This window comes from Falco biarmicus, chromosome 6 (genome assembly GCF_023638135.1).
Source record: "Falco biarmicus isolate bFalBia1 chromosome 6, bFalBia1.pri, whole genome shotgun sequence".
NCBI classification, from domain to species: Eukaryota; Metazoa; Chordata; class Aves; order Falconiformes; family Falconidae; genus Falco; species Falco biarmicus.
The window spans coordinates 74,466,957-74,491,754 of record NC_079293.1 but is presented as its reverse complement, the minus strand read 5'-3'; the positions used below and the strand labels follow the sequence as shown (position 1 = coordinate 74,491,754).

General features: G+C 44.6%; 1 protein-coding gene across 6 annotated transcripts in view; it reads left to right on the top strand.

Moving 5' to 3' along the window:
* ASXL2 (ASXL transcriptional regulator 2) overlaps positions 1-24,798 on the top strand; it is a 133,530-nt gene that overhangs the window by 89,717 nt on the left and 19,015 nt on the right. For 3 of the 6 annotated variants that reach the window (XM_056343188.1, XM_056343189.1, XM_056343191.1), the window contains 5 exons: positions 3,309-3,424; positions 10,256-10,382; positions 17,915-18,055; positions 19,510-19,673; positions 24,050-24,146. In XM_056343188.1, coding sequence (XP_056199163.1) covers positions 3,309-3,424; positions 10,256-10,382; positions 17,915-18,055; positions 19,510-19,673; positions 24,050-24,146 — 645 coding nt within the window. Of the gene's footprint in view, positions 1-398; positions 552-2,964; positions 3,229-3,308; positions 3,425-10,255; positions 10,383-17,914; positions 18,056-19,509; positions 19,674-24,049; positions 24,147-24,798 lie in introns of those variants that run through there. The other 3 variants (XM_056343192.1, XM_056343193.1, XM_056343190.1) reach the window with 3 other exon arrangements.

Sequence of the window (24,798 nt, the reverse complement as noted above, 5' to 3'; positions counted from 1 at the left end):
GCTTTATTTGTATCAGCTCCAGGGCTAAGCTGTCTTCCCAGGTGTGGCATTTAGGCTGTGCTGCCATTCCTGGTTTGAAAAGATTAGTTTTCTTTGTTCGAAGACAGCATAAAAGTTAAAATGTGAACAGAATGGGAGGCTGGAGAAAGAGTTGTCTGTATTTGGCTTGATGCTTCTATTTTCCGCAGAACTTGTAGTTTCAGCAGCAATAGGCTTTAAAAGCGGATGTGGTTTATGTTCCTGCTATTCAAATGTCTCAAAACCAGTAACAGTCAATCTGTTTCTGTGCCTGGGTTTCAAATGTTAAACCAAATTCACGTTTTCTTCGCGTTTCACAACTATGAGCAAGGATTAGTTTTACAAGGACGGGGACGCAGTGTTTGGCTGGTCGAGGGTTGTGTTTGCAGCGGCGGTGGACTGGGAACATAGCTGGTTAGTGTAAGCGTGAGGCTGACAGCTCTGCTGAGCACAGGTTTTCCGGGCGAGGACAGCAGCCCAGCAGCTGCGAGCACGGTACTTGCCCCACAGAAATGGGGTGCCCAGACACGAAGGTACTTCATTTCGTTTCGCATGCCTCGCGCATGGTCCTTCCTCCGAGAATAATACAAAATAGCTCAGTATCCCTGGACTTCTTTTCAGTGTTCTTAACCATTTTCTTTACTTTCCTGAACCCCGTTAAATTTTGTGGACCATGTGTGATCAGCACAACAGTATGCAAGACAATCAATGTGAATACCCTGTAAAAATTTTACATACTTCATTTTTCTGTCCTTACATGTAGCATCCTCTTGTTGGCCATTTTCATTCACCTGTCAGCTGTAATGGATTCCTTTGCTGAGATGACGCAGTTCATTTAGATCACTACAGGTCCTATGAATATCTTGGGGGTTTTCCTCCAAAAATTTACTTAGTCCTTTTTTTTTTGGTGTTTTACTTTATATTTTTATTTACTTTATATTTGGTCTTTTGTTCTCTGGCTATATTTCTCTGAGTTTCCACACAATTCTGTCTGACCCTAACTAAACTAAATAGTTAATATTTTACTGTTCCCAGCTTTCCAGTCTATCACCAAGCACTAAACTGCTCCCTCCTTAGTACATGACCTTGCAGAATTTTTTGCAGATTTCTTCCCTGATTACCATTTGGTTCTGTTGTCTGCCTTCTGTCCCATCCAACATCAGGCTTGTGCCAATTCTTTGTTTTTTAGACAATAGCCAAATAATTTTTAGAAGCCTTTTGTTGAAAATCTCTGGAAGTGTGAGTGAACTCTTAGCAACAGACTTTCTTTTCTTCCAGTTCTCTTTATTGATGCGTTCAGAAAATTCCAATGAGTTGGAGAGATCGGCTTTTCTTCTCCAGGTGCTGATCAGGCTGTCGTCTTTTCCAGCATCATCTTACTCTTCTTGAACTGCTATTTTAACCAATTTGGAGACAAATGCAAGTTTACAAACATTCTTACTGCTATTTCAAAGTACAAATATAACCTTTACTTTCCAGGTCTTGGGGGATGGTTTGCCTTTTAAGGGGTAATTCTGCCTGCTGTGCCGACTGTCAGCTTTTATCATGTGGATGTATCATCTGGATATGGTAATCTTGTCAGTGACTTCTGAATTACTGGGTTCTTACCATAACTTTTTATTGTTGTTGTTTTTAATGACATTTCAGAGTCTGATATTACCTCATCTCAGTTGTGTATGCCTTCTTAAAAACTTGCTCTTTTTATTTAATGTCTGTGCCACATGTAAGAATTCTGCTTGTTGCAACTTGTTGTTAGCAATTCTATGTATGTTATTGAAATGTTGCTTTCTGATGCTTACGGTCACTGCATTATTTTTGGGAGCTTCCCTTATCTCTGTGGAATCAGAACAGGATCATGCTGTGGCTGTTGTTAATGAGGAGCTGCTGGCATGATCTCTTAACTCCTTTCTGTTGCAGACAGGTACTGGCTTAGCATTGTGTATTCTAGAACTAATTGCTTCAGGAAGCAATAATCTAAGTATTTTATGTGTAAATCTGTTTATTATTCTTTACACTAGAGGTCATGCCCCACCCCGCCACAAGCAAACATTCTTCGACTCTTTGTTTCCTTGATCTTAGAGCAGGCGTTCTCTACGCGAATTCCTGTGCAGATATATAGATACACAGACTGTGGATTTGCTAATTTGTTTTCTGTTTAACTGGCTGCCTCCATAGCCAGTCTCACAGATTACCTTTAAAGTTCACTGCAGGTGCAGCTGTACCTCGTTGATGTTCTTGGCTATGCATATGTAATGTTTGCTTTGTTATGGCCATCGTGCAGTGTAAGGCATTCTAATTAATGTCATCTCTGGTTTTTTTTTGTTGTTGTTGTACTATTTCAGTCTCAGCAACTAAACAGCTTTAACTAGCCCTAGTGTGCTGATTACCTGGCTTTTTACGTAGGTACATGCAGTGGGTTAAACTGGGCCACTGGCCAGTATAGTATGTGTTTGCCAAGACAACAGAGGCAAAACGGTGATTATGAGAGACCGGGACCGAGTGATTTCCCTGGCTGGACATGTACCCATCGCCCTGCTGCCGAGTATTTTGAGTATCCTGTGCCAAATGGGTATATCCAAGCTACATGACCAGCTGTTATTTAATTCCTGTCCCTGGTTTGCTGGTTGTAAACGAGACCGTTTAAAAGTCTAAATCACCTGAAACTAAAACCCTTGCTTTAGGGCTCCATATGGCTAGGACTAGATTTCCTTAAGTGTCTAGGCTCATCCACTGAGAATATATGTTTAACTGGGATATCCTGCATATTCCCATATTTCTTTTTAAAACGGAGCAAGTGATAGTCAAGTTCCACTTCCTTTACCTGTAATTTATCTTCCACTCTTGTGTGGGATTCAGATTTAATCTGACCAGAAACTGTTATCAGTTAGGTGTCTGACCACAGGTCATTCCACATGAAGACAGCCATTGCCTGTGTTTGTGTTTCAGCTGGATTTGAATTGGCTAAACCGTGTAAACCTGAAGCTTTTTCCCAAGCTGCAGTGTTGTTTGGCAGCATCTATTTACAAGATGAATAAAAAAAGAGATGGACAAGAGAGGAAGAAACTGCAGTTGGTCATAGGAATTGCTGTTGGCTTTCAGAGGAAAACAGCTGCCTTTGTGGTGGGGAGGAAGTAGAAATGATTGTTCATGCAAGAAGTAACATTTGCTAGAGGTGCAATTGTTACGAGCCTCATGGGGTGATCTGAAATGGTAAGGACTGGTTAACATGCTGCAGGCAAATGTATAAAGGTCAGATTATGTATACTTTTTTCTTTTTTTTTTTCTTGTAGTATCATCTAGACTGTCACAGACATCCTCTCCTCAGTCAAGCTGCCCATCACCTTCCATCCAGACAGGCAAAGTCATCTCCTCATCCCAGAAGCACAGCAAGAAGGCACTCAAACAGGTAAGTAGCCTAGTCTGGAACAGAGTTGAGGGACCACTGCAATAAATTTATTTCTCTGGCAAATCATTTTTCTCAGTGAAACAGCAGTCTGCAGGGAGGTAATTCAGGACTTCCTGGATGTCTCATAGTAAACAAGGTTTGGCTAAAAGATCCTTCTGTCTTAAAGGTGATTCAAAATATTGTGCTGTTTAGTTATTTTGCTTTTTCCCTACATAAGCATCTGGACTTTTTTAAAATTATTTTAGAGAATGGGTGGAAAGCAACAGCATCTTTTACTCAGCCTTTTGATGAGTGCACTTAGCTTTCTACAGTCTTAGTAAATGGAAGGTGTTTTGGGGAAAAGAATTAAATCCACTGACTTCTTCCCCGAGTTAGCAGCATACTTTCCCTTCCAAGGAATTCTCTGTGTGCAGTGTGTATGTATATGTGGAGGGAAGAAGAGCACGCTGACTTTGTGTTGCACCTCCACTGGGTGTTAAAAGAGAAAGAGGAGGACTGATTATTTTCCATGCTTGGGGAATGACTGTTGAGTAGACAGTGTTAATTGTGTGCACACAGGATGGAATGAGTGAGTGTACTTCAAATGATTTGTTTCTCCTAATGAAAAATGCAAGATAAATTAGGCCCCTGCACATCTTATTTGCAGGTGTTTCCCCAACTGCATTGTTTAATTTTCCATGAAACTCAGAAAGGAAATGCTTTATCAGGGTTAGATTTACTCCTTAGTAAAGTAAAAATCTGTAAGGAGTTATGAATCAAGTTGCAGAGGAGGTGCTAGTCCAGGGATTATGGAAGCTTGTCACACGCAGATGAAATCACAATGTGTTCCAGATACGATGTACCTTTTCCAGCCCAGCCTGTTTTCCTGACTTTTTCCAGCTGAGAAGCAACACTCAGGATGGCATTCAGCTACCAGAGATGCTTGTGGCCTTGGGAAAAGGATCTGCAGTGAGAGAGAAGGACCTAATTAGGGCATATTGCTGAGGAGAATATTACAGGAGAAGATAAGGCAGCTGTATAAACTGGAGCTTTGTTTCCAGCAGGAGAGAGCTCAGCTGATGTCAAAATGAGATGCCAGCTTCAGGGAATCTTCTCTTTTCTTTCTTTTCCCACTTGGCTGTTTCTTGACAGAAGCATCAGTGTTAGTATGATGTTGCTTGCTGCTAGCTGCCATAAAGAAGTGAGATTGTGTTGTGACTTTAAGCAGATTTTCTTCTGAAGTTGAGAGTCAAGCTTCCACTTTCATTTGAATCCTCAGAAAATTGCTTCTCGCTAATTCAGCAAGATATTAATTATACTCTTTGCTTTTCCCTTCTCATCCCTCTTTAAGCCTGGCTGGCAATCATTTCTCACCAACATCCGCAAAGGCTTTTCTCTTTTAAGAGAGTGATCAAACAGGCTCAGGGCTTGTTACAAACAGTTCTTTCCCCTCTCATGCTCAGCAGCTCCCTCTTCATTTTCTCTGGTCTGTAGGTTCCTGTTTCACAGAATCTCAGGTTGGAAGGGACCTCTGGGCAAACCCACACACCATTTCCAAACCCATGCTCCATCTGCTTCTCTCTTCCTAGCCTCTGTCCTTACATGCCTAATAATTTTCTGCTTTTCATGTCAGAATTCCCCATGTTCTTGCTCCCACAGACTTTCCCTCGCCATTTTTATTCATTCCCCTCTTTCTCTCTTCCAGTGCAACGTTCTTATCCTGAGATGTCTATTTCCTAAGTATCCTTATTGCAGCATTGTCTCTGAATGTAATGAAATACGTCAGAGCCAACGAGATCCAAAATTTAGACAGTGTTCTCAGTGTCACTGTTAATCTCATTCATTTTGGGGGAAAAATATCAGGAACCCTGAAAGAGAAATGGGGAACCACATGGAGGCCTTGATGTCTGCATAGCATACCTGTTTGTACTTCACAGTTCTGCAGCTGTCTGCAGGGCAAAAAGCTGTCTCTGGTGGTCATCATCTTCCACCACAACAGCTCTTCTCCCTGAACTCAATTCTTACGTCCCGGAGTAGGCCATCAAATTGTAGCATAGTGAATTGCTTGCCTTCTAGCTGCATAGGAAAAAAAGCCGTTGCCGAAGAACACCATTACCGTTCAATTGTTCTAACTTACCTTACTTAAGTTTGCTCTAGCTTTAGATCAAACTAAGACCATGGCGTGCCTAATCCTTTGCTTAATTTTAGTTCCAGTGGAATTCTGCTGGTTTGACCCAATATCGCATCTTCCACCTCTTCCTAAACATGGTTGCCACTGTGGTCAGGAAAAGTTATAGAAAGTAGATAAAATGAGCTAATACAGATAGGAAGGAGACAGCAGTGGTTTAGAGTAGTAGGAAAAACATAAGCTACTGAGTGAAATGGGAATTGAAGAAAGCTTTCATATTTTTATATCTGTGACAGATTATTTGCTAGTGTGCACTGGAGAAGAAAGCTGGTTGGATTCATCCCTCTCGTCTTAAGTGCTCAGTAATTGTTGTATTACTGGAGGGAAGAGAGAGCAGACTTCTAAGTAAGAACTTTTAATCCTGAAACACCATGGTGCCACTATGCTGACAATAAGTATCGGGTTCTTTAAGAAATAAGGATCAGGATTTAGTTCATAAACACATCAGAGTTAAAACTGTAAAGTCCAGCTGAATAATACGGTGTACACTGGTGTGCCATCACTACACAGTACAGTAAGCAAGCAGATGGCTGCATTCCTCACCACTGTTGGGAAAAATCCTGGGTTAGAGGATTGGCAGAGGCATGTCAGTGCTCATCCTGCCATAAAGATAAAACAATGATGGGCAGAAACCCCCTTTGTTACAGTGAGTGTCTGCTGATACAAAACCCTACCACATTTAATTTATAATCCAAATCCAGAAAAATGAGCAGTTTCTCACCTGTCGATGGAAAATGCAGGTACTACTCTAATATGTTCCTCTGATCCTCTCCAATCCACTGACCTTGTCTCATCCTTACTTAGCTTGAGTGGTCATCCCAATGCCATCAGAATTCACAGAAACCCAGACTGGTGGGGATTGGAAGGAGCCTTAAGAATCCCCCTGGTCCAACCTGCCTGCTCAAGCAGGGTCACTCAGAGCCAGTTGTCCATGGCTGTGTCCAGACAGCTTCTGAATACCTCTGAGGAGGGAGGCTCCACAACTTCTCTGGGCAATCTGTGCCAGCACTTGGTCACCCTCACAGTAAAAAAAGTGATTCTTGTATTCAGATGGAATTTCTGATCCTGTGCCCGTCGCCTCCGGTCCTGGCACTGGGCACCGCTGGCAGAGCTGCCTGCTTCCCGTCGGCACCCTCCCGCAGGTGTTTATGGACACGGATCCAACCCCCTGAGCCTGCCCTGCGCCAGGCTGAGCAGTCCCAGCTCCCGCAGCCTTGCCCCAGAGCAGAGGGGCTCCAGTCCCACAGCATCTTGGTGGCCCCTCGCTGGACCCTCTCCAGCCTGGCCGTGCCCCTCTCGGGCTGGGGAGCCCAGCACTGAGCCAGCGCTCCTGGGGTGGCCTCTCCAGGGCTGGGCAGAGGGGAAGGATCCCTTCCCTTGATCCATATCTCATCATGGTGTTTTAATATTAGAAATTACACCGTCTCCTTCTGATGAGGTTTATACCGTTGGCTTCCATCTTTATCCATTACACTTTTATCTGTTCCATGCAGATGGCCAGGGACTGGTTTGGGCTGCACTTAACAAAAGCTGTCCTTTTATGTGAAGGGAGCTGTACAATACAGCTTTTCTTTTCCCCACTAGGTGCATCCCCGTGGGTTTTTAACATCGGTATTGGACTGTAGGCAGGTGCAGAGCAAGAAGGTGGGTGCTTAGGAGCAGCTCCTGCTGCTGTCCCTGTTGTCACCCACGGTGGAGCTGACAGGGAGGAGCACAGCTGGGGACATAAGGTCTTCGTTTTAATTGCGGTTAAAGGAAGTGCTGATGAGCCTGAATGGTGCCATTTTGATTTATGCCCTTTTTCAGCTCTGTAGAACTAAGTGGTGGTTTCCGCCCTCAGCGGCGGGGTTTGCCTCAGAGCGGCCCGCTGTGCAAATGGGCTGAGGGACACCTGCCCTCCACGGAGGGTGGCACAGCCAGGACAGGGGACAGCTTCAAGGCCAACAGAAGGCCAACACTGAGCCCCTGGGCACAGAGGGGGAATCTGGGGGGTGCTGGGGGGGCTGCTGCCTTCCCGGCTCTGGGGAGACGCTCCGCTGCTTCCAGAGTCTTCCGCAGCTGTGTGGAGCCTGGAAGCTGCCACCTGATCGGTGGGTGTGGAGAAGTTAGAGCTTTCCTGATCAGCTGGTACCTGATAGAGGTGGCCTGACAGTGTGGGGCTTTGCATGGCTGGAGCTGCTGGAGCGGGGACCTCCATGGGGTGTTAGGGGGGAGCGGGGTCTGATGTTGAGAGGGCTGGAGCAGCTCTGCTGTGGGGACAGGCTGGGAGAGCTGGGGTGGCTCAGCCTGGGGAGGAGAAGGCTGCAGGGAGACCTTAGAGCACCTGCCAGTGCCTAAAGGGGCCGGCAAGAAAGCTGGGGAGGGGCTTTGGGCAAGGGCAGGTGGCGATGGCACACGGGGGGAGTGGCTTTACATGAGAGAGGGGAGATGGAGATGAGAGATGAGGCAGAAATTCTTCCCTGTGAGGGCGGCGAGGCGCTGGCCCAGGCTGCCCAGAGCAGCTGTGGGTGCCCCATCCCTGGCAGGGCTCAAGGCCAGGCTGGACGGGGCTGGGGGCAGCCTGGGCTGGGGGGAGGGGTCCCTGCCTGTGGCAGGGTGGTGGTGGGACTAGATGGTCCTCAAGGTTCATTCTCACCCAAACCATTCTGTGATTGTGTATGGCGTTACAGGTGGCCTGGTGCTGTTATAGGGGAGCTGAGGGATGCTGGGCCTGGTATAGGGTGTTATGGGGAACTCTGCCTGGTGTGGAGTGTTACAGAGAGTTGGGCCTGGTTTACAGTGAGGAACAGCGGGCATAAGTTTAAAAGTATAAGGAAGAACAGGACATAAGGAGAAGCTTTATGCCCATGAGGGCAGCCCTGCAGTGGAGCAGGGGCCTGGAGAGGTTTCGTCATCTCCATCCTTGGGCGTTTCCAAGACTGGCCAGAGCCCTGAGTAACCTGGTGGAGTTTGGACTGGAGGAGGAGGTTGGACTGGAGACCTCCTGAGGTCCCTTTCAGCCTGAGTTATTCTATGATTATGACAGGACTCAATATAAATTTAGATTCAAGAAACCTCAAAACATTTATAACCAAGAACGTAAGTGCAAAGCTGACACAGTATTTAAAAAGAGATATCTAATGAATAATTTTTCCTCCTCTTCCCACACATGCCTCAGCCACCGTTGGCGTGGGCACTTTGGGCGCTGCATGACCAAGAACTGAGGTGACACAATGAACAAAAGGAGAATTATTTTACTTAAGCTGAGATAAATGCAGCAATAAATGACGTACAGAATAGCAGATGAATTGAATATACGAAACCTTAAATATTTGAAGTGATTCGCATAATGGCAGTACAGCATTTGCACAGCCTCCTGAACATACTAGTAGTCTTCGCAGTCTAGTGCTTTCTTGATATTCACTGTTGCCTGTGGTTTATCTTCAAAGAAGAATTTGTAAAAGCTTTCTTGAACTTGTTTATAGATTTGTTACTTGTATGAATGCCAGGTCTCTCTTTCTAGATCTCTTTTTTTTAAAAGCCTTTGACCTCAATAATAAGAGGTTAATTGCATATTGCAGAGGTTACTTCTTCCTACTGATATTCAATTTTCCTGTTTCCGTTTGCTGAATTTTTTTTTAACCTGTGGTAGAAATGGATGGCTAAATAAGAACTATTTCATAAATCATAAAATAGGGTTCTAACGTGTCTGTTCATTATCCGTATCCTCTTGTCAGTCTTCCTCATTTGTGTCTTTACAAACTGAAAGTCAGTCTCTCGGCTGTTTTCCTCCTGTAGCAGATTCTGCAGGTTCCTGCCTACTTTTAGTCTCTCGCCTAGTTCTAGGTACAGTATTGTTGTTGCTGTTATGTAAGGTGTTAATGGTCCCACTCATTTGTATATATGCAACACAGATTTCCTGTTACTACTTAGTATGAGATTCCGTGGTATACTTGATATGTTGAAATTTATTCTGCTGTTAAATTTATTTGGGTTTGGCTTTCATTTTTTGAAAACAGACACTTTGGTTTGGGTAAATGCTGCAGTTTCACCAAATGCCTTCTTACTTCCGTGTCTTAGTCATTTGTGCCTTTTAGACTGTATCGTGGTACCTTAGCAGTCTTTTCGGAAACAAAGAATTATATTTTCTTCCCTTTAGTGTCTTAATCTTTGTTACTGTCCTATTACAAAAGTCTTGCCTAATGGGTAGTGTCTCTGTTGAAGGTTTTTAGTAAGTTACTACTTGCTTCTCCAGGAGACAGAAATGAATTACATGATGGTACTTTTACTTTGAAGTTATTTGTATAATTACTTCTTGAACCAGCTCCAGATTTGGAATCCTTTCTCTTTGCATTCTCTAGAGCGTTGGGGTTTTTTGGTTTTTTTTTTTTTCATGAAACAACACAACTTAAAATGTTCTGCATCCATTAACATTTTGCTTTAGATGCAAAGGTAGAAAATCTGTCTATTTGTAGTAGTGTATTTAAATAGACAGTATCATATTTAAATAGACAGTGTCAGTGTCCCACGCAAACTGAGTGTGTTTTGAAAGTTGTTTTGAACTTTTGACATAGTTAGAATCAGCTATCAGTTGCTGTAAAAAAAGCAGTTTGTACTGTGTACTAATGATTTATAAGAACATTTTCAATTTCTTTTTGGTTCTGTTCTTCTGTCCTCTTCCCCAGGCCTTGAAACAGCAGCAGCAAAAGCAACAGCAGCAGCAATGCAGAGCAGGCATGCCTGTGTCGTCTAATCAGCACGTCCTTCTGAAGGCCGTCAAGGCAGCCAGTGACTCCACACCTGCAAAGTCTGGTACGTGGCAGTGACACTATATGTTCTTTTACTGTTGTCTCTCTTCAACTTGCCTTTTGTTGTTCTTAGGGGATGAGAAGAAAGTGTTCTTTTCAAATGGCGTTCTTTCTGTTTCTGAAATAGTCGGGCTTCTCTTTTCCTGGCTTTGATTTTTATTAGGAATGCATTCAGTTAAGAATAGATCTTGAATAGATCTTATTATGCCATTGTGTGATTAAATAGCTGCTTTCTGTGATGTCTTCCCCTGTAGTTGCCTGTACGCTGTGGTCAGGTGCTTCTCATGGCTAAGCAAACAAGATGGTGTTTCTTTTAGTATTTATTTTTTTTCCGAAGTAGCTTCTTATTCTGTAGTGTGGCTTTCATGTCTTGTTCTAAAGAATGTACGTTCTGATCTGAAAGATCCCCGAGAGAGTTGCAGCACTTACGCTGCATTAGAAATTAATGAGGTCACTGCTCTTCTCTTGCTCATTCAACAGCGCGTTAGCACCTTTACCAGCAGCAGCGTTTTGCTAGCTACCATAAATTCCTGGTAGTTACTTCTAGCTAGTTTTCTTTAAATCCTTTTCAGTGTAACTGATTTCCATTATAAGCTCCTGGTTCAGTAAGCGTGGCTCAAGTTGGTTTCTTTTAGATGCAGAAAATGCCTCTGTGTTTGTATAGACTGATTTTCCTGTTGTACAGGTAAATGACTTTGCAGATAACGCAGTTATTTTATGAATCCACAATTTGTCAAGTCATCTGTAAGCATTACAAGTAGTGGCTCTCTACCATCCTACCATCACTAAAACATCCATTTGCTTTTTTGGTATTTATAGACCCACTGGTCTGATGTCTGCCATGAAATCAAAAACATTTGGCCTGGTGACCTGGGCCCTGCACTGCTGATAGCACCTGCATTGAGGAGTGTGTAAAAGCAGGGTAGGCATGTAGTAGTGTGCGGGATCCTCCAAAGCAGGAGGAGTTGTCTTTGTATTTCTTGGACTGGGTGGGATTTTCTTCAGTGGATTTACCTAACCTGGTGGATGGGAAAGTTGACTTTGTAAATGCCTCGTGGCAAACACCATGCTGTAGAAACTACTCATTTTGGGGCTTTTTTGAGCCAGGCTCCTTATACCTTTACTTGATGTCTCCTAATTATCAAACAGGCAGTGAACAACTGTTGTTTATTCAACAATGTTTCCACTCATGACTTCTGTAGGCATCTCTTTTTCAATCTGAGGAGAAATCTACTATTATTTTCTCATTCCTCTTATGGAAAGCTATGTGTTTTTTGCAATAGAGAATGAAAACTGTACACAGTATGCAGGGTGCAAGATGCATTTTGAATTTGTATAGTAACATTTTTTCATTCTATATTTTGTTCATCTTTTCTTAACAACTCCTAGCATTCAGTTTGCTTTTTTTGACCCTGCCAAAAGTAGGCATTTCCCTAGAACTTTTCAGTCTGGGACTCTTTCCTGAGTTGTGATTATCTATTTTAGGGCCCAACAGTACATCTGTAAGGTTAAGGGAGCTGTTCTTTTTGTATATCACTTTATATTTCTGTACAGTGAATCACACCTGTTCTTTTATCACTCGGCCATTCATTGGCATGAAGTCCTGCAGGTGTAATGGAGCGGGGTGTTGGGACCTGAGAAGCAAACAGAATTTAGGTACACAGGGTTAGTATACGTGGCATAGCAGTGAGAGAGGCAGGAGCAGGATCAGCAGTGTGTGTACAAAAGGAAGAGGGCTGGCTTTTTCAGGGTGAGATCTCTTCCAAAAACCAACGATCTCCTCCTCTGCTTCACAGCCCTGCTGATTCTGATCCTGCTTCACAGTCTTCTGCAACACGTGCACAGTCCCTGTCTAAGCCCTGTGTACTTCTGAAGTCCCTGGCCTTATACCCCATCTGTTACACTAATTATCATGGGTAAAATGCTGTGCTGCTTGTCAAACTCAGGCACTTCTATGAGACAGAAACTCCCTCCCCCTCAATAATTACCCTTTTTTTCCATCCTTCACCCTTGATTTACTTTACTGGCCCTGATTTATCTCGGAAAGATGGTGATCATGAAAATGTAACTATTGAGGAAGATGCAGCAAGAATGCTCGCTGTGGAAGACTTCTGTCAGGTGTTCTTTCACAGATGGAGTTGCTGAGACTGGCAGTCAAGGCCTGGGGAAGAGGAGAGAACACAACCAAAAAGAAATTAAAAAAGGGAGAGGAAATAATCAGATCACAACAAAACTACATCTCCAATCCCAAATCCTAAGCTATTTTTCTTCTTAAAAATGATTTTTTGGTAAAGCGTGATAACACAGGTAGTACCAGCCTGTTACCTTACAGAAAGAAGAGGTTCCTTCATTATTCTTATTCCAGTCCCAAAAATTCCTCTTCCAAACGGTCAGTCCTTCAGCCAACAAGCCTGCGCTTAGAACAAGAAACAACTGCGTGTGGGGAGAGAGAGAAGCTGCATCTCTGCTACCAAGTCAGTCATTGCCAAAGTACTGGGCACAAGAACTGGCACTCAGTCAATCCATTCTGCTAAATTCCCTGACGCAGCTTTGACTCGGGACAAGCCAGCAGTCTCCTAGGCAATACTTGGCACAGCTCAGTGTGTAGCACAGGCCAGACGTCATTCCCTGCAGGCAGTTTAATTTGTGGTCAGCCCTGCTGCGGGGAGACGGGAAGCATAAGGATGTGAACAAAGCTAGTTTGTGCCAGTTGTTCTCTGGGCCAGGGGAATGCCCAGTGTCACTGTTCCGTTTACTGGTATAGAAGTAGCCAGAGAGGATTATACAACAGCAATAAGACAATATTAGCGTGAAAAACATTTTGCTTTTGCATATTCCTGGTGTAATTACATGAATGTTTAGCTGAAATTCACTGGTCAGGTTAAGAAATCTCATAAAGCCTTCAGAAAACAGGCCTAGGAGCACCCTTGAGAGCACATTTAGTCCGCATCCTTTCTGCAGGGCAGGATCTATGATGCAATCCTGACAGATGTTTTCTTCAGTCTGTTCCGAGAGATGCGCTGACGCAAAGGCCAGAAACTTCCAGCAAGTCTTGCCCTTCCTGCTTTAACTTTACCCATAAAATGTTTTTCTTAGCCTCTGATCAGAATCTTTTTTTTGCTTCCTTGGGTTTGAACCCAAGATTTCCTGTCCTATCCACTATGGACACAGTGCAGGTTGTTTGATTGCTTCCCCCTACTGTCTTTTACATAACAACTGGAGATGTTTCCTCATCTCGTGCCGAGTTTCTTTAGTATCAAATTCTTTCTGTGTTTTAGTTTGTTTGTTTATTCTCCCTTTCAAAGTAGTGCTGAACAAATCCAAACCAAAACTAGACCAGTCTGTCCTGGCTTGCTGGTTATGTACTGCTGGAATGTTTCTTGTAACATCTGTTCAGCCATATGCAAGGTTGCGGCTATGCGCCATATATCCGACTGAAAGGAACAGGCTTATTTATCAGCTGTACTTCATGCATCATTTAATAGCAGAGTAAGTACTTAACAGTTGATGAGGTTGCCTGTTGTTCCCAGGCAGCTCTGTAGTTCACACCCTTTCAAAAAGGTTAAGGAGAAAAAGGTTAATACCATCTTCCTTGTTAGAAATGCAGTCCTGAACTGGCACTTGTGCCCTTTACACCTAGACTGGTGTGGTCTGAGAAGGAAGCTAAAATTAATCCAGTATAACATTACATATTTCCCATGATGGTATTAAGAAAATGCAGTGCTGGGTGTATGAAGTTTTTAGATAAAATTATGGTTTAAAAGACTTTTTTTAATTTCTCTGCTAACTGGGATTAAACCTGAATGATTCATTAGCGCAGCAGGCAGATACCGTTCTGCGAGAACCTCATCTCCTGAGCTTCTTGCCCCAGGAGGAACTGCATCTTCACTTGGGGAAGTAGGAACAGGGGAGACATAAGAGGGACTGAAACAGGTAGGATATTTTGTAAGATTGTTAGCTAACATAGAGTCATTATTAAAATAGACTAATGGAGTAAGTAATCCACACTCATGTCACTTAGACTACTTAAACTATTGTTTGATGTCTTTATTTTTTGTGATTCTAATGAGGCTTTTGCCTTTCCTGAGTGTGGCCAGGATACTGCTGCTGGAGGCCTGCTGTCTGGTCCTTCCCAGGCACTGCATGTCAGGCCCCTGGGCCAGGTGGTCACAGCATATCGGTTTCTCTCCTTATTTCGGTTTCACACTTCCTAAACTATTGCCACATCCACTTCAATCACGGGTAAACTACTTACTTCCAGCATCTCTATTAAGTTTTTGTTACTGGTTGGTGTTTTTCACTTTCCTGTATTTTGCTGCTATGTTGCGGTTGCAAAGTATTGTACATTCTGCTTGTCAACTTATCCAGCATTTCTAGTACTGCTCTGCAAATATGTTAGAATCATAGGATCATTCATGTTGGTAGGGACCTCGGGAGGTCTCCAGTCCAACTTCCTGCTCAGATCAGGGGCAGCTCAGCCTCCACCAGGTTGCTCAGGGCTCTGGCCAGTCCTGGAAATCCCCAAGGATGGAGATGACGCAACCTCTCTGGGCTCCTGCTCTCTGGTGGGGAGAAATTTTTTTCCTTATGTCCTGGCTGAGTCTTGCCTGTGTTCTCTCATCCTCCTGCCATGCACCACGGTGACAGGCCTGGCTCCATCTTCCCGCTGGCTTCCCTGACTACCAGGTCTTCCTCAACCTTTGCTCTTCTCCATCCTGAAGAAGCCCCAGTCCCTCAGTCTCTCCTCACAGGGCAAGTGCTGCTGTCCCCTGAGCATCTTGGTGGCCCTCAGCTGAGCTCGCTCCTGGCTTTTTCCTTGCATTAGAGGCCCTGGGACAGGACGCAGAATCAAGGTGTGGTCTAACAAGCGCTGAGCAGAGCGGGGCAGTCGCTTCCCTCGATCTGCTGGCTGTGGTCCTGTAGCCCAGGATGTTGTTGGCCTTTGGTGTCAGGGCACAAGTTCAGCTTATGTCTGCCCAGGACCCCCGGGTCCTTTCCAGCAGAACTGCCCCCAGCCTGTATCACTGCTAGTGGCTCTTCCTGCCTGGGGCAGGACTTCGCGTCTGTCCTTGTAAGGTACCTGCTGGCCCCTTCCTCTAGCCTGGCTCAGCTCTGCCCTTGAGTGTGTTGACTGGTCCTTGCAAATTTGGAGTTAACCTGCAAACTTGAGCAAGTGCTCTGTTGCCTCCCCCAAATAAAAATGGGAACCAGGACCGGTGCCCTGAGGCACTAATTTGTTGCCAGCCTCCAGGCATGGTGTGAGCATGGCTGGCTGAGCCTGGCCACCTCACCTGCTGCTTACCTCTCTGGTTGTCCACCCATCCAGCCCCTAATGTCCCAGCTCATGTACAGTATGGTGGAACATGATGTCAAGTGCCTTGCCTGAAGTCAAGGTAAATGGCATCCAAGTCTCTTCCCTTGTCCACAAATCCAGTAATTTGATTGCAGATATCATTTAGGCTGGTGACTTACCGTGATTTGCCCACAGTAAGTCCATTTATCCGTGGTAACTCCAGTCATGATTATCACAGAATGGTTTGGGTGGGAGGGCACCTTATGACCTAAAAGACCATCCAGTTCCCACCCCCCCGCCACAGGCAGGGCCCCCTCCCCCAGCCCAGGCTGCCCCCAGCCCCGTCCAGCCTGGCCTTGAGCCCTGCCAGGGATGGGGCACCCACAGCTGCTCTGGGCAGCCTGGGCCAGCGCCTCGCCGCCCTCACAGGGAAGAATTTCTTCCTCATCTCTCATCTCCATCTCCCCTCTCTCAGGTAAAGCCATTCCCCCGTGTGCCATCGCCACCTGCCCTTGCCCAAAGCCCCTCCCCAGCTTTCTTGCCGGCCCCTTTAGGCACTGGCAGGTGCTCTAAGGTCTCCCCGCAGCCTTCTCCTCCCCAGGCTGAGCCACCCCAGCTCTCCCAGCTTGCCTTAGGAGAGGTGCTCCCAGCCCTCTGATCATCTTACCATCATTATGTCCTTTGTGTGCCCAGAAATGTGCTCCAAGAGGGGTCACTCCATGATTTTCTCAGGGAGAAAAGTGAGGCTAACCATTCTGTCTGTTTTCACATTGTCTATTTGGCCCTTTTTGAAGGTGAGTGCAACGTTTTCCTTTCTTAGTTGTGAGGAATCTCCCATGATCTTCATTTCTTTTCAATGACGGTAGAGAGAGGTCTTCTAAGGACACTGGTGGGCTCCCCCAGGTCCCTTGGGTTCAACTCATGTTGTCCCACAGACTTGTATGGGTAGAGGCAACCTTCTGACTCATCTTCCTTGCCTATCTTTCCTGAAGAGTTTGTATCTATCCATGCCAGCATCAAGCCATGTGAGCTTTCCTGCCTTAAAGATTGTGAGGGACAGAAAGAAGTTCAGGATCGAACTCATTTCCATGTGGTCTCAGGAAAGCCGTATTCCTCAGGTTATGCTATGACCTTACTCGACCGTTTTAGGGTAGGAACTGTGTGTGCTCATGCAGCCCCCCATTGGACTGTAAATTGATTACTGTAGAAGTCTTTGAATGCTATGGCAATGTGAGTGGCTTTGTTTTCTCATCATACTTCATGAAGTTCTTTTTTTCCCTCCTATCCATGTGGTAGTACATAGGAATAGTTCACAGCCAGGACAGTGGGATATATTGAGGCAGAGAGAAAGAGAAAGAGGGGCACATGGGAAGCAAAGCTAGCAGACTGGGTGAAGGACTTGATTAATGCAAGTCATTAATCAGAGCCAGTGTTCAGTTTTTTACTTGATCATGTGTGTTGTGGAGTTTCTCTTTCGAGGTATGGGACTTAAGTAATTTTCCAAACTTGAGTGAGTTTCTGTTATTACGCATAAACCTAAAGAGAGCGGAGGGAAGACCATCTTGTGTTCTGAGTTCATCTCACTTAAGAGGAGGGAAAGGAAGGCAGTGAGAATCTAGGGAAGAAGCTCTTCCCCACCAGCAGAAAAAATACTGCTATACAAAAGAGAATGTGGGTGGCAGTGATTTGTTAGAAGACATCATAGTGGTGAAATCTGTCTAGTGTGGCAAAGTAGTGACTTTGGAGGAGGACATGAAAATATCTCTTGAGTATTTGAAAGAGGAGGAGGAATTACTGAGGGTGGTCTAAAAGAACAAAAGCCACAATAGTAGTTTAAAATTCAGAAAGTACACGTAAGTATGAAGAGATTTTTCCCCACAGTGAACTCAAACAGAAACTAAATCTTGCTGGAAGGAAGTCTTAACAAAATCATTAGTGGATTGGATGTAGACAAGAAATAAGGTGGGACTAAGTGGGAGTCAGACTCAAACCACAAATGCAACAGCTGTCCATCCTTTTATTTTGCAATAGTCTGGATAGCTACAAAGGGGTCTTCTACTTCCAGCCTGTTGGGAACTAAGTGCTACAACAACAAAGGAATACAAGTATCCTACAGGTACTGGTCCCAGAGCTTCTAGAATTAGGGTGTGCATGTTAAAGAATCCTTATTTCAGTCCAAACAGATGTCTCATGTAATATGCCTTTGTACATTCCCGTTTTAAATGTTTCAATTTCTTGTGCAGCTTGGGAAGGAAAGCAGTCAGATGGACAGTCAAGCAGCCCTCAGAACTCCACCTCCAGTTCCTCTTCCTCCGTTAAGCTCGATAACTCCTTGCCAGGGTTGGGGAAGAAACCATTCCAGAGATCTGACAGGCTCCATGCAAGTAAGACATTTATTTTTCTGCTTACAGAGATGTGGTTGCTCTGATGACAGAACATAAAGCCTAAATAGCAAAACTGAGTTAAATGTTTAATTAATTCCATTGCTAAAGTGACTTCTGGACAATTCTGGAAGGTACTGCTGGTATACTGTATAGATTAGGATAAACAATTCAAACCTTACATATTGCAAATAAGCCTTCTCTCATTTCTCACCATCAGGGGTTTCTACCTGGGAATTTGCAACTTGTTGTTTGAGAAGTAAAAAAGGACTTGCTTATTTAGCAGGCTCTTTAATGTACTTAAGACACTTTGATAACATTAAAAAGAAGAAAGAAGTTCCTTCCCAGGTCTTTATATTTCAGACCCCACTGTTATTTGGCTTCCTTCCCATTCATTGAAGTTAGGTCTTTCTCAACCCTCCTGTCCCTTTGGGGGTTTCTTTGCATATCCCAACAATGCAATTGACTTCAGTGAACTTAAGGATATTCTGAGGCCTCAATCTGTGCTAATCATCCTAGATTTTCTTTATCATTGATGAAAACAGATGCTTTTCATGGCATGTTTCATTTGTCCCCTGTAATGAGGAAATTCTGCGACTTAAGTGTATCATAAGCCTGCAGAGCCGTTTTCTGAATGACTTCTAATAGAGCAAACTTCTCCTAACGAAACAAGCCTCCATGGCATTTATTTTGTTAGGTACTGTTACCTTAAAAATTAATTGCTGCCATCTCTGAAGTCAGGGGGAGCTGTGTCTGCTTTAATATTAACCATTTTGCTAATAATGCCCTTTTAATCTAAGCTTCAAAACACATGGTGTTTTGCCAGTAGTAGACAGTGGATGCATCCAAAGGAAATAAGAGTGCACAGTACATATGCTTTCTTTGTTACGCTTCTCTGAATTTGAAGCACATATGTGAGGCTGACTGTAGCAGAAAGGTTAATGCTGGACTTGCTGGCTTTCAAACATGGAAAAGGAAAGGGAACAGTTACTCAGTGTTACTGCTTTGTCTAGTGTTGTGGTTTCTACCAAGCACAATAAGCTGATTAATTTTTCTGAAATGCTTTTGCTGAGACCGAAGTAGGAAAGTCCAAGAAGAAATCCTGAGGAGCAAACTGACCTTAACTAGAGTCTTAAAATAGAAAATGGATGTGGCTAAAAGCAGTTCTAGAAACGCCTCTGAAAAAGACTCCTTGCCAGTCCCCAGATAGGAAGGATTCCTACAAAAGCTAGGTGAGCTGACGCAGGCTACAATGTATTAGGTCTGGAAATTTGCTGTGCTGGAAAGGACCTCCCACATTTTGTCTATAACTGTATGTGCAAAGGTACAATGTATATTTTGAGTCAAGGTGTGGAATGGATTACTAAGGTGGCATTTTGAAAATCTCAGGTACAGTGAACTCCACAGGAGCCTTTAATCCTCTCTTAGGTAAGATGTATGTCTCTGGTTCATTGCAGGGCAGCTGAAGAGAACAAAGTGTGCCGAAATTGATGTGGAAACTCCTGACTCCATCCTCGTGAACACAAACCTGCGGGCACTGATCAACAAGCACACGTTCTCTGTTCTGCCTACAGAATGCCAGCAGCGCCTGCTGCTGCTGCTGCCAGAGGTGGACAGGCAGGTACGTCATGGTTGCTGTTGTGGAGAGAAGCTAGGCTCTTAGGTGTCAGTAGGGAGTGTCTCTAGAAGTAATTCAGACTAGATGTCCAAATACTGTGTTTATGTCTAATGGGGTAGACTTTTTCCTCTATGCACAGTGCAAAAAATTGGAAAATTCTTCAGTGATTCATTTGGGTATTTGTTGCTACCAGAAAAAAAAAGAATTCAGGTTTGATAAACCAGTGGCTTCATTCTGTTTAATCCATTCCATATTCCCAGCTGCAGTGAGAACAATGTTTGTTACGCTGAGCTTGAGGGCCAGGAGTGATGGGAATACAGCAGCTTCAGCAGCTTCCTCTCTCCTGTGCTCTCCCAGACTCTTCAGTACAGGATTAACCCTGCAGCCTTTTTAGACTGGTGTCTTCCCACAGAATACCTAAACGGATGCTGCCCTGCAGTTCCAGCCTTTTCCGTTTCTCATGACCTTGTGTCACTGCTGTCAAATTCTGAATTTGGTAAAGTGAAAACCGAATGAGTTTTCTGATGCATATTCATTGCAGAATAGAATTGATCTGCTTCAGAGAGCTTGTGTCCTGCCCTGAAACACACATTGGATAAAAGAGAAGGGAGTTTATTTTTGTGGATTGTCTGTCCAAGATCTCTTTGTGTGCAAAGAGAGAAATTTGGAAAAGCAGAAAAGTACGCAGTGGGGAGGAATGGTTCAATTGCTCTGGGACTGGCACAGAAAAAGCGGTGAAGGTTTTCACTGAGCTCTTCATTAAACAGTTGGTGATAACTGGAACTATTACCATGAGTGACAAGAGGGTAAGAACTCAGTCTTCAGTATTGAAAGAACAGCTAATAGAATGTTTGGATGACAGTTGCTTCAACTCGGCTGGATCTGATGAACCCCTCCGAAGGGGTACATAAAAGAACTGCCTGAAGCAATTTCAGCATTATAGCAGTTTTCTTCAGCAGCTCATGGAAGGCAGGGATGATACTAAGAGATGAGAAAAGAACAAATGTCGCACTTGCATGTAAAAGGAGGAAAAAACAAATGAGTTGAGGAAGTGAAGTTCAATCTGTTTATGCTCAATACTGGAAAAGTCATAGATAGAAAAAGGTTGTTTCCTTCCTTTGGTTTAGTATCTTTACCAATGGTCTGAATGAGGGGATCGAGTGCACCCTGAGTAAGTTTGTGGACCACGCTAAGTTGGGCGGGAGTGTTTATCTGCTGGAGGGCAGGAGGCTCTGCCAAGGAATCTGGGCAGGCTGGATCGACGGGTGAAGGCCAGCTGTATGAGATTCAACACGGCTCAGTGCTGGGTCCTGCACGTGGGTCACAACAGCCCCACGCAACGTTACTGGCTTGGCGCAGAGCGGCTGGGAAGCTGCCTGATGGGAAAGGGTCTGGGGGGGCTGGCTGACAGCCGGCTGAATGTGAGCCAGCAGTGTGCCCAGGTGGCCGAGAAGGCCAACAGCATCCTGGCTTTGTCAGAAATAGTGTGGCCAGCAGGACCAGTGCCCTGTACGTGGCACTGGTGAGGCCACTCCTTGAATCCCAGGGTCAGTTTCAGGCCCCTCACTCCAAGAGGGACCTTGAGGTGCCAGAGCGTGTCCAGAGCCGGGCAGGGGCTGGGGCACCAGTCTGATGGGGGGGCTGGGGGGTCAGCCTGGAGAGGAGGGGGCTCAGGGGGGACCCGATCGCTCCCTACAGCTGCCTGGGAGGGGGCTGCAGCCAGGGGGGTCGGTCTCTGCTCCCAGGTCACAAGCGACAGGACAAGGGGGAACGGCCTCAGGTTGCACCAGGGCAGGTTTAGGTTGGAGACTGGGAAACATTTCTTCACCGAAAGGGTGTCCAGCACTGGGACAGGCTGCCCAGGGAGGGGGGTGGGCACCGTCCCTGGGGGTGTTTAAAAGATATGTAGACACAGCACTCAGGGACACAGTTTAGTGGTGGGCTTGGCAGTGCTGGGTTAACAGTTGGGCTTGATGATCTTAAAGGTCTTTTCCAACCTAAACGAGCCTATGATTCTATGATTTTACCTTATTCATATGTTATGTTTGTCTTCAGCATTCCTACCCCAGCTGGCTGGGAGCTTCAGAGCAAAGTGGGATTCTGTGCTACGCTTCCACTTCAGCTGTAGGGGTGTTAATTCAGATGCCTTAGCATATGTGCCTAGAGCTGTTTTAAATGTTCTTTAGATATCAAAACTGACTTCAAGATGCCACTCCAGATGGAAATCTTCTGCATGTCCTGTCTCAGATCTGCAAGTCCCTTGAAGATACTTTCCTGTGTGGTGTACTTTTTTGTGTCTCTCAGCTAGTTGCTCTGGGCTCCTTTTGTAGAAGGTGGAAATCCAGTTGGTACAGTCAAGAGCCTGTGACCACATACAGGTGTCTACTTCAAGCCAAGATGAACAGAGTCCCCACCTCCATACACTGAAGTGATTTGATCACTGTAGACTGTGAAGGGACACCAGCTTAGCTGCAGACACTTTGAGCCCAGACATACATGTTTAGTGAAGTTGTATCATCTTCACAGCTGTGCTGCTCTTTCGGTTCTCACAGAATGTTTATAGTACACGTGGGTTTGGCAGCTGCACTGTGGTCTGCTTTATGGAGAATGCTTTGCTGGACAGATAGTGTTCGTTTGGAGGAGTTCTAACGTTCTGCGTTCTCATAAATTGTAATCTTCAGTCAGCATTCGTTGGGGACTTGTTAGTCCAAGGCTGATACAATAAATATTTGAGGGAACTGTTTTATAAATCCTGTGCCCTTTGTAATAATTAGGTATGTGTCAAAATATGATGTGATGGTGTTTGCAGCTGGAGTTTACTGGCAAGAGCCTCCCAGCAGATGGTAAGACGTTTCTGTCCTGACTTTTAAGTTTAATTGTCCTTAAATTGAATTAGAATTTGACTGAGCGCAAATTTTGACTAACTAAATAATACTGCTTGGCTCCTGAGAGGACAAATTTTACATTTCACTGCAGTAAATCTTCCAGAGCAGCCCACCACATCAAGTGCTGATGCATGCTTTATCAAATGTCAGACTTGGTTATGGTAAACGGGAGAAGAGGTGAAGGCGTTGGACATGCCAGTTGTGAAAGGTCACCCGTCTGTGGTGTTTTGCTTGGCAGCGACTCAGTCTGAGCTGTTACAGCTGGGGCTTCTGTAGAAAAGAAATGAAGGCACTTCGAGGCGTGACCCAGTCAGCCGTGCAGTAGTTGTCTGTCCTCCAGCACAAGGAACAGGCAACACAGTATATGCAGCAGAGGAGAGTCTTGTGAATTTTGCTCCCTGTAGTCAAATCAACAGAGATCTGGACTAGAAAATAAATCTCTGCTTTTGTAATCCCTACAATGGCTGCTTCTAACTTAAAAATTAAAAATCTCTCACTAAATCTTACCTACAAAACCTTTTATTGGGTTGCTTCCATCATTTTAGTTACCTGCATCACAAATGCTGCCCCCAGAAAAGCAGTGTTTCTGTTGAGTCCTGTACTGCCGAATGTTTGCTGCATGGATCTCCCAGTGTAACCAGATGTATCCTACATTTGGACAGTTGCATTTTGCTTCTTTGCTCAGATTTATTATTTATGCAAGAAATGGAAGCCCAACAGTTTTGCTCACTGCAAGTTTTTGTGACTTACTGAATGATACATGTGTGTTTGTGTTTCTAGTAAAGAAATTCCACATCTACTTCAGCAGGAAAAAAAGAGCAAAAGCAAATGTCATGTAGGTTTTATTACCCTGATTATAATTTCACGCCACGTGATGTTCCAGTCTCAGCCTCATGTGTTGTCATTTATGTCCTGCTCTATAGCACAACTGCCCTATTTGGTTCACCATATTTCAAAGACAGAATGGGTTTTGAGCTTCGTTTTCCCCTGTTTTTTCTGAAGCATCCATGGTTATGACTATGTGTGTTCTGAAGTAAGTTTTATGCGGTAACTTTTACATCCTTGCTTTTCCTTCATGCACTATTTTACGTTCAGCAGAAGACAGCAGAGCTGGCACTTTGGGTGGTAGTTCAGGTGACATTGTGCATTCATCTTGCAGGGGACAGGGCATCTGAAGAAGCTTTTCAGAGGCTGTGCTGTTCTCTTTCCTCAAGCCTCCTTGCCACCTGTACCATCTGCTGCTCGTGTATGTTTGTGCGGCGGCAGGACTGTGGAGGCTTGGGCTGAGGCAAGGAGGAGGAAAGTTTACCACAGCCTCCTGGATCCCAGCCTTGGCTAAGCGCAGCCCTAAGAAGGCTGTTGATTGTCTTCTGAGTTAAAGGCAAATTCCAGAGAGATTTGTGGCAATGTTGGGACTCTTGCTCTGTTTTCAGCTCCCATGTGACACTTGCCTTTCCAACCAGTTAATACTGGCTGCTTTGTCATGTGTTCCAGGTTGGGGCGGATGGTTTGATGAAGCTGAGTGGCTCTGCGCTCAACAACGAGTTCTTCACTTCAGCTGCCCAAGGCTGGAAGGAGAGGTTGTCAGAAGGTAAACCTCCCCACACAGTGAAACGGAATGCTAGAAAGCTTTCCGCTAGTAAATGTTTTGGGGGAACATGTGAAAATATTTGATGGAGAAGTTGCAGCACTGAAGTGACTTACTAGGTGAAGACAGCTGTAGTCAATACAGGAGAGCAAGTGCAAGCCTAGAACTATGTAATCTCAAGGTCATAGAGGGGACTGCAGTAAGGAGTTTTCTTTTGAACTTCACATGTGGAAAAATGAGCAAGCCACTGGAAGAGATGACGAAGGAAAAATGTGTTTAAAATCTTGCTAAAATGACAGTAGAGTTGTGTTGTTATTTTCAGGTTGTGATAGCTAAGTACAGCCCACTGCAGCAGAGAAGGTAAATCTATTCCCAGAGTAATGCACTTTAGCTAGACAGCTTCGCTGATGACACAGTGGTATGGTCAGTCCTTTGAGCCATAGTTTTTTATATAACCTAAGTTGGCCATTGACTGACCTATAGGACTCCTGTGCCTTCAACAATCATTTGCATCTTGAACTTGGAGGTGTTTAATTCCGTGGTTTGATCAAATTATGTCATTAGAAGCGCGCTCACTCATTGCGGGCCAGGACCATTTCCTCTACAGAACTAAACTGCGCAGCCTGTTACCAGAGTTTTTACAAAGACCGTAGCA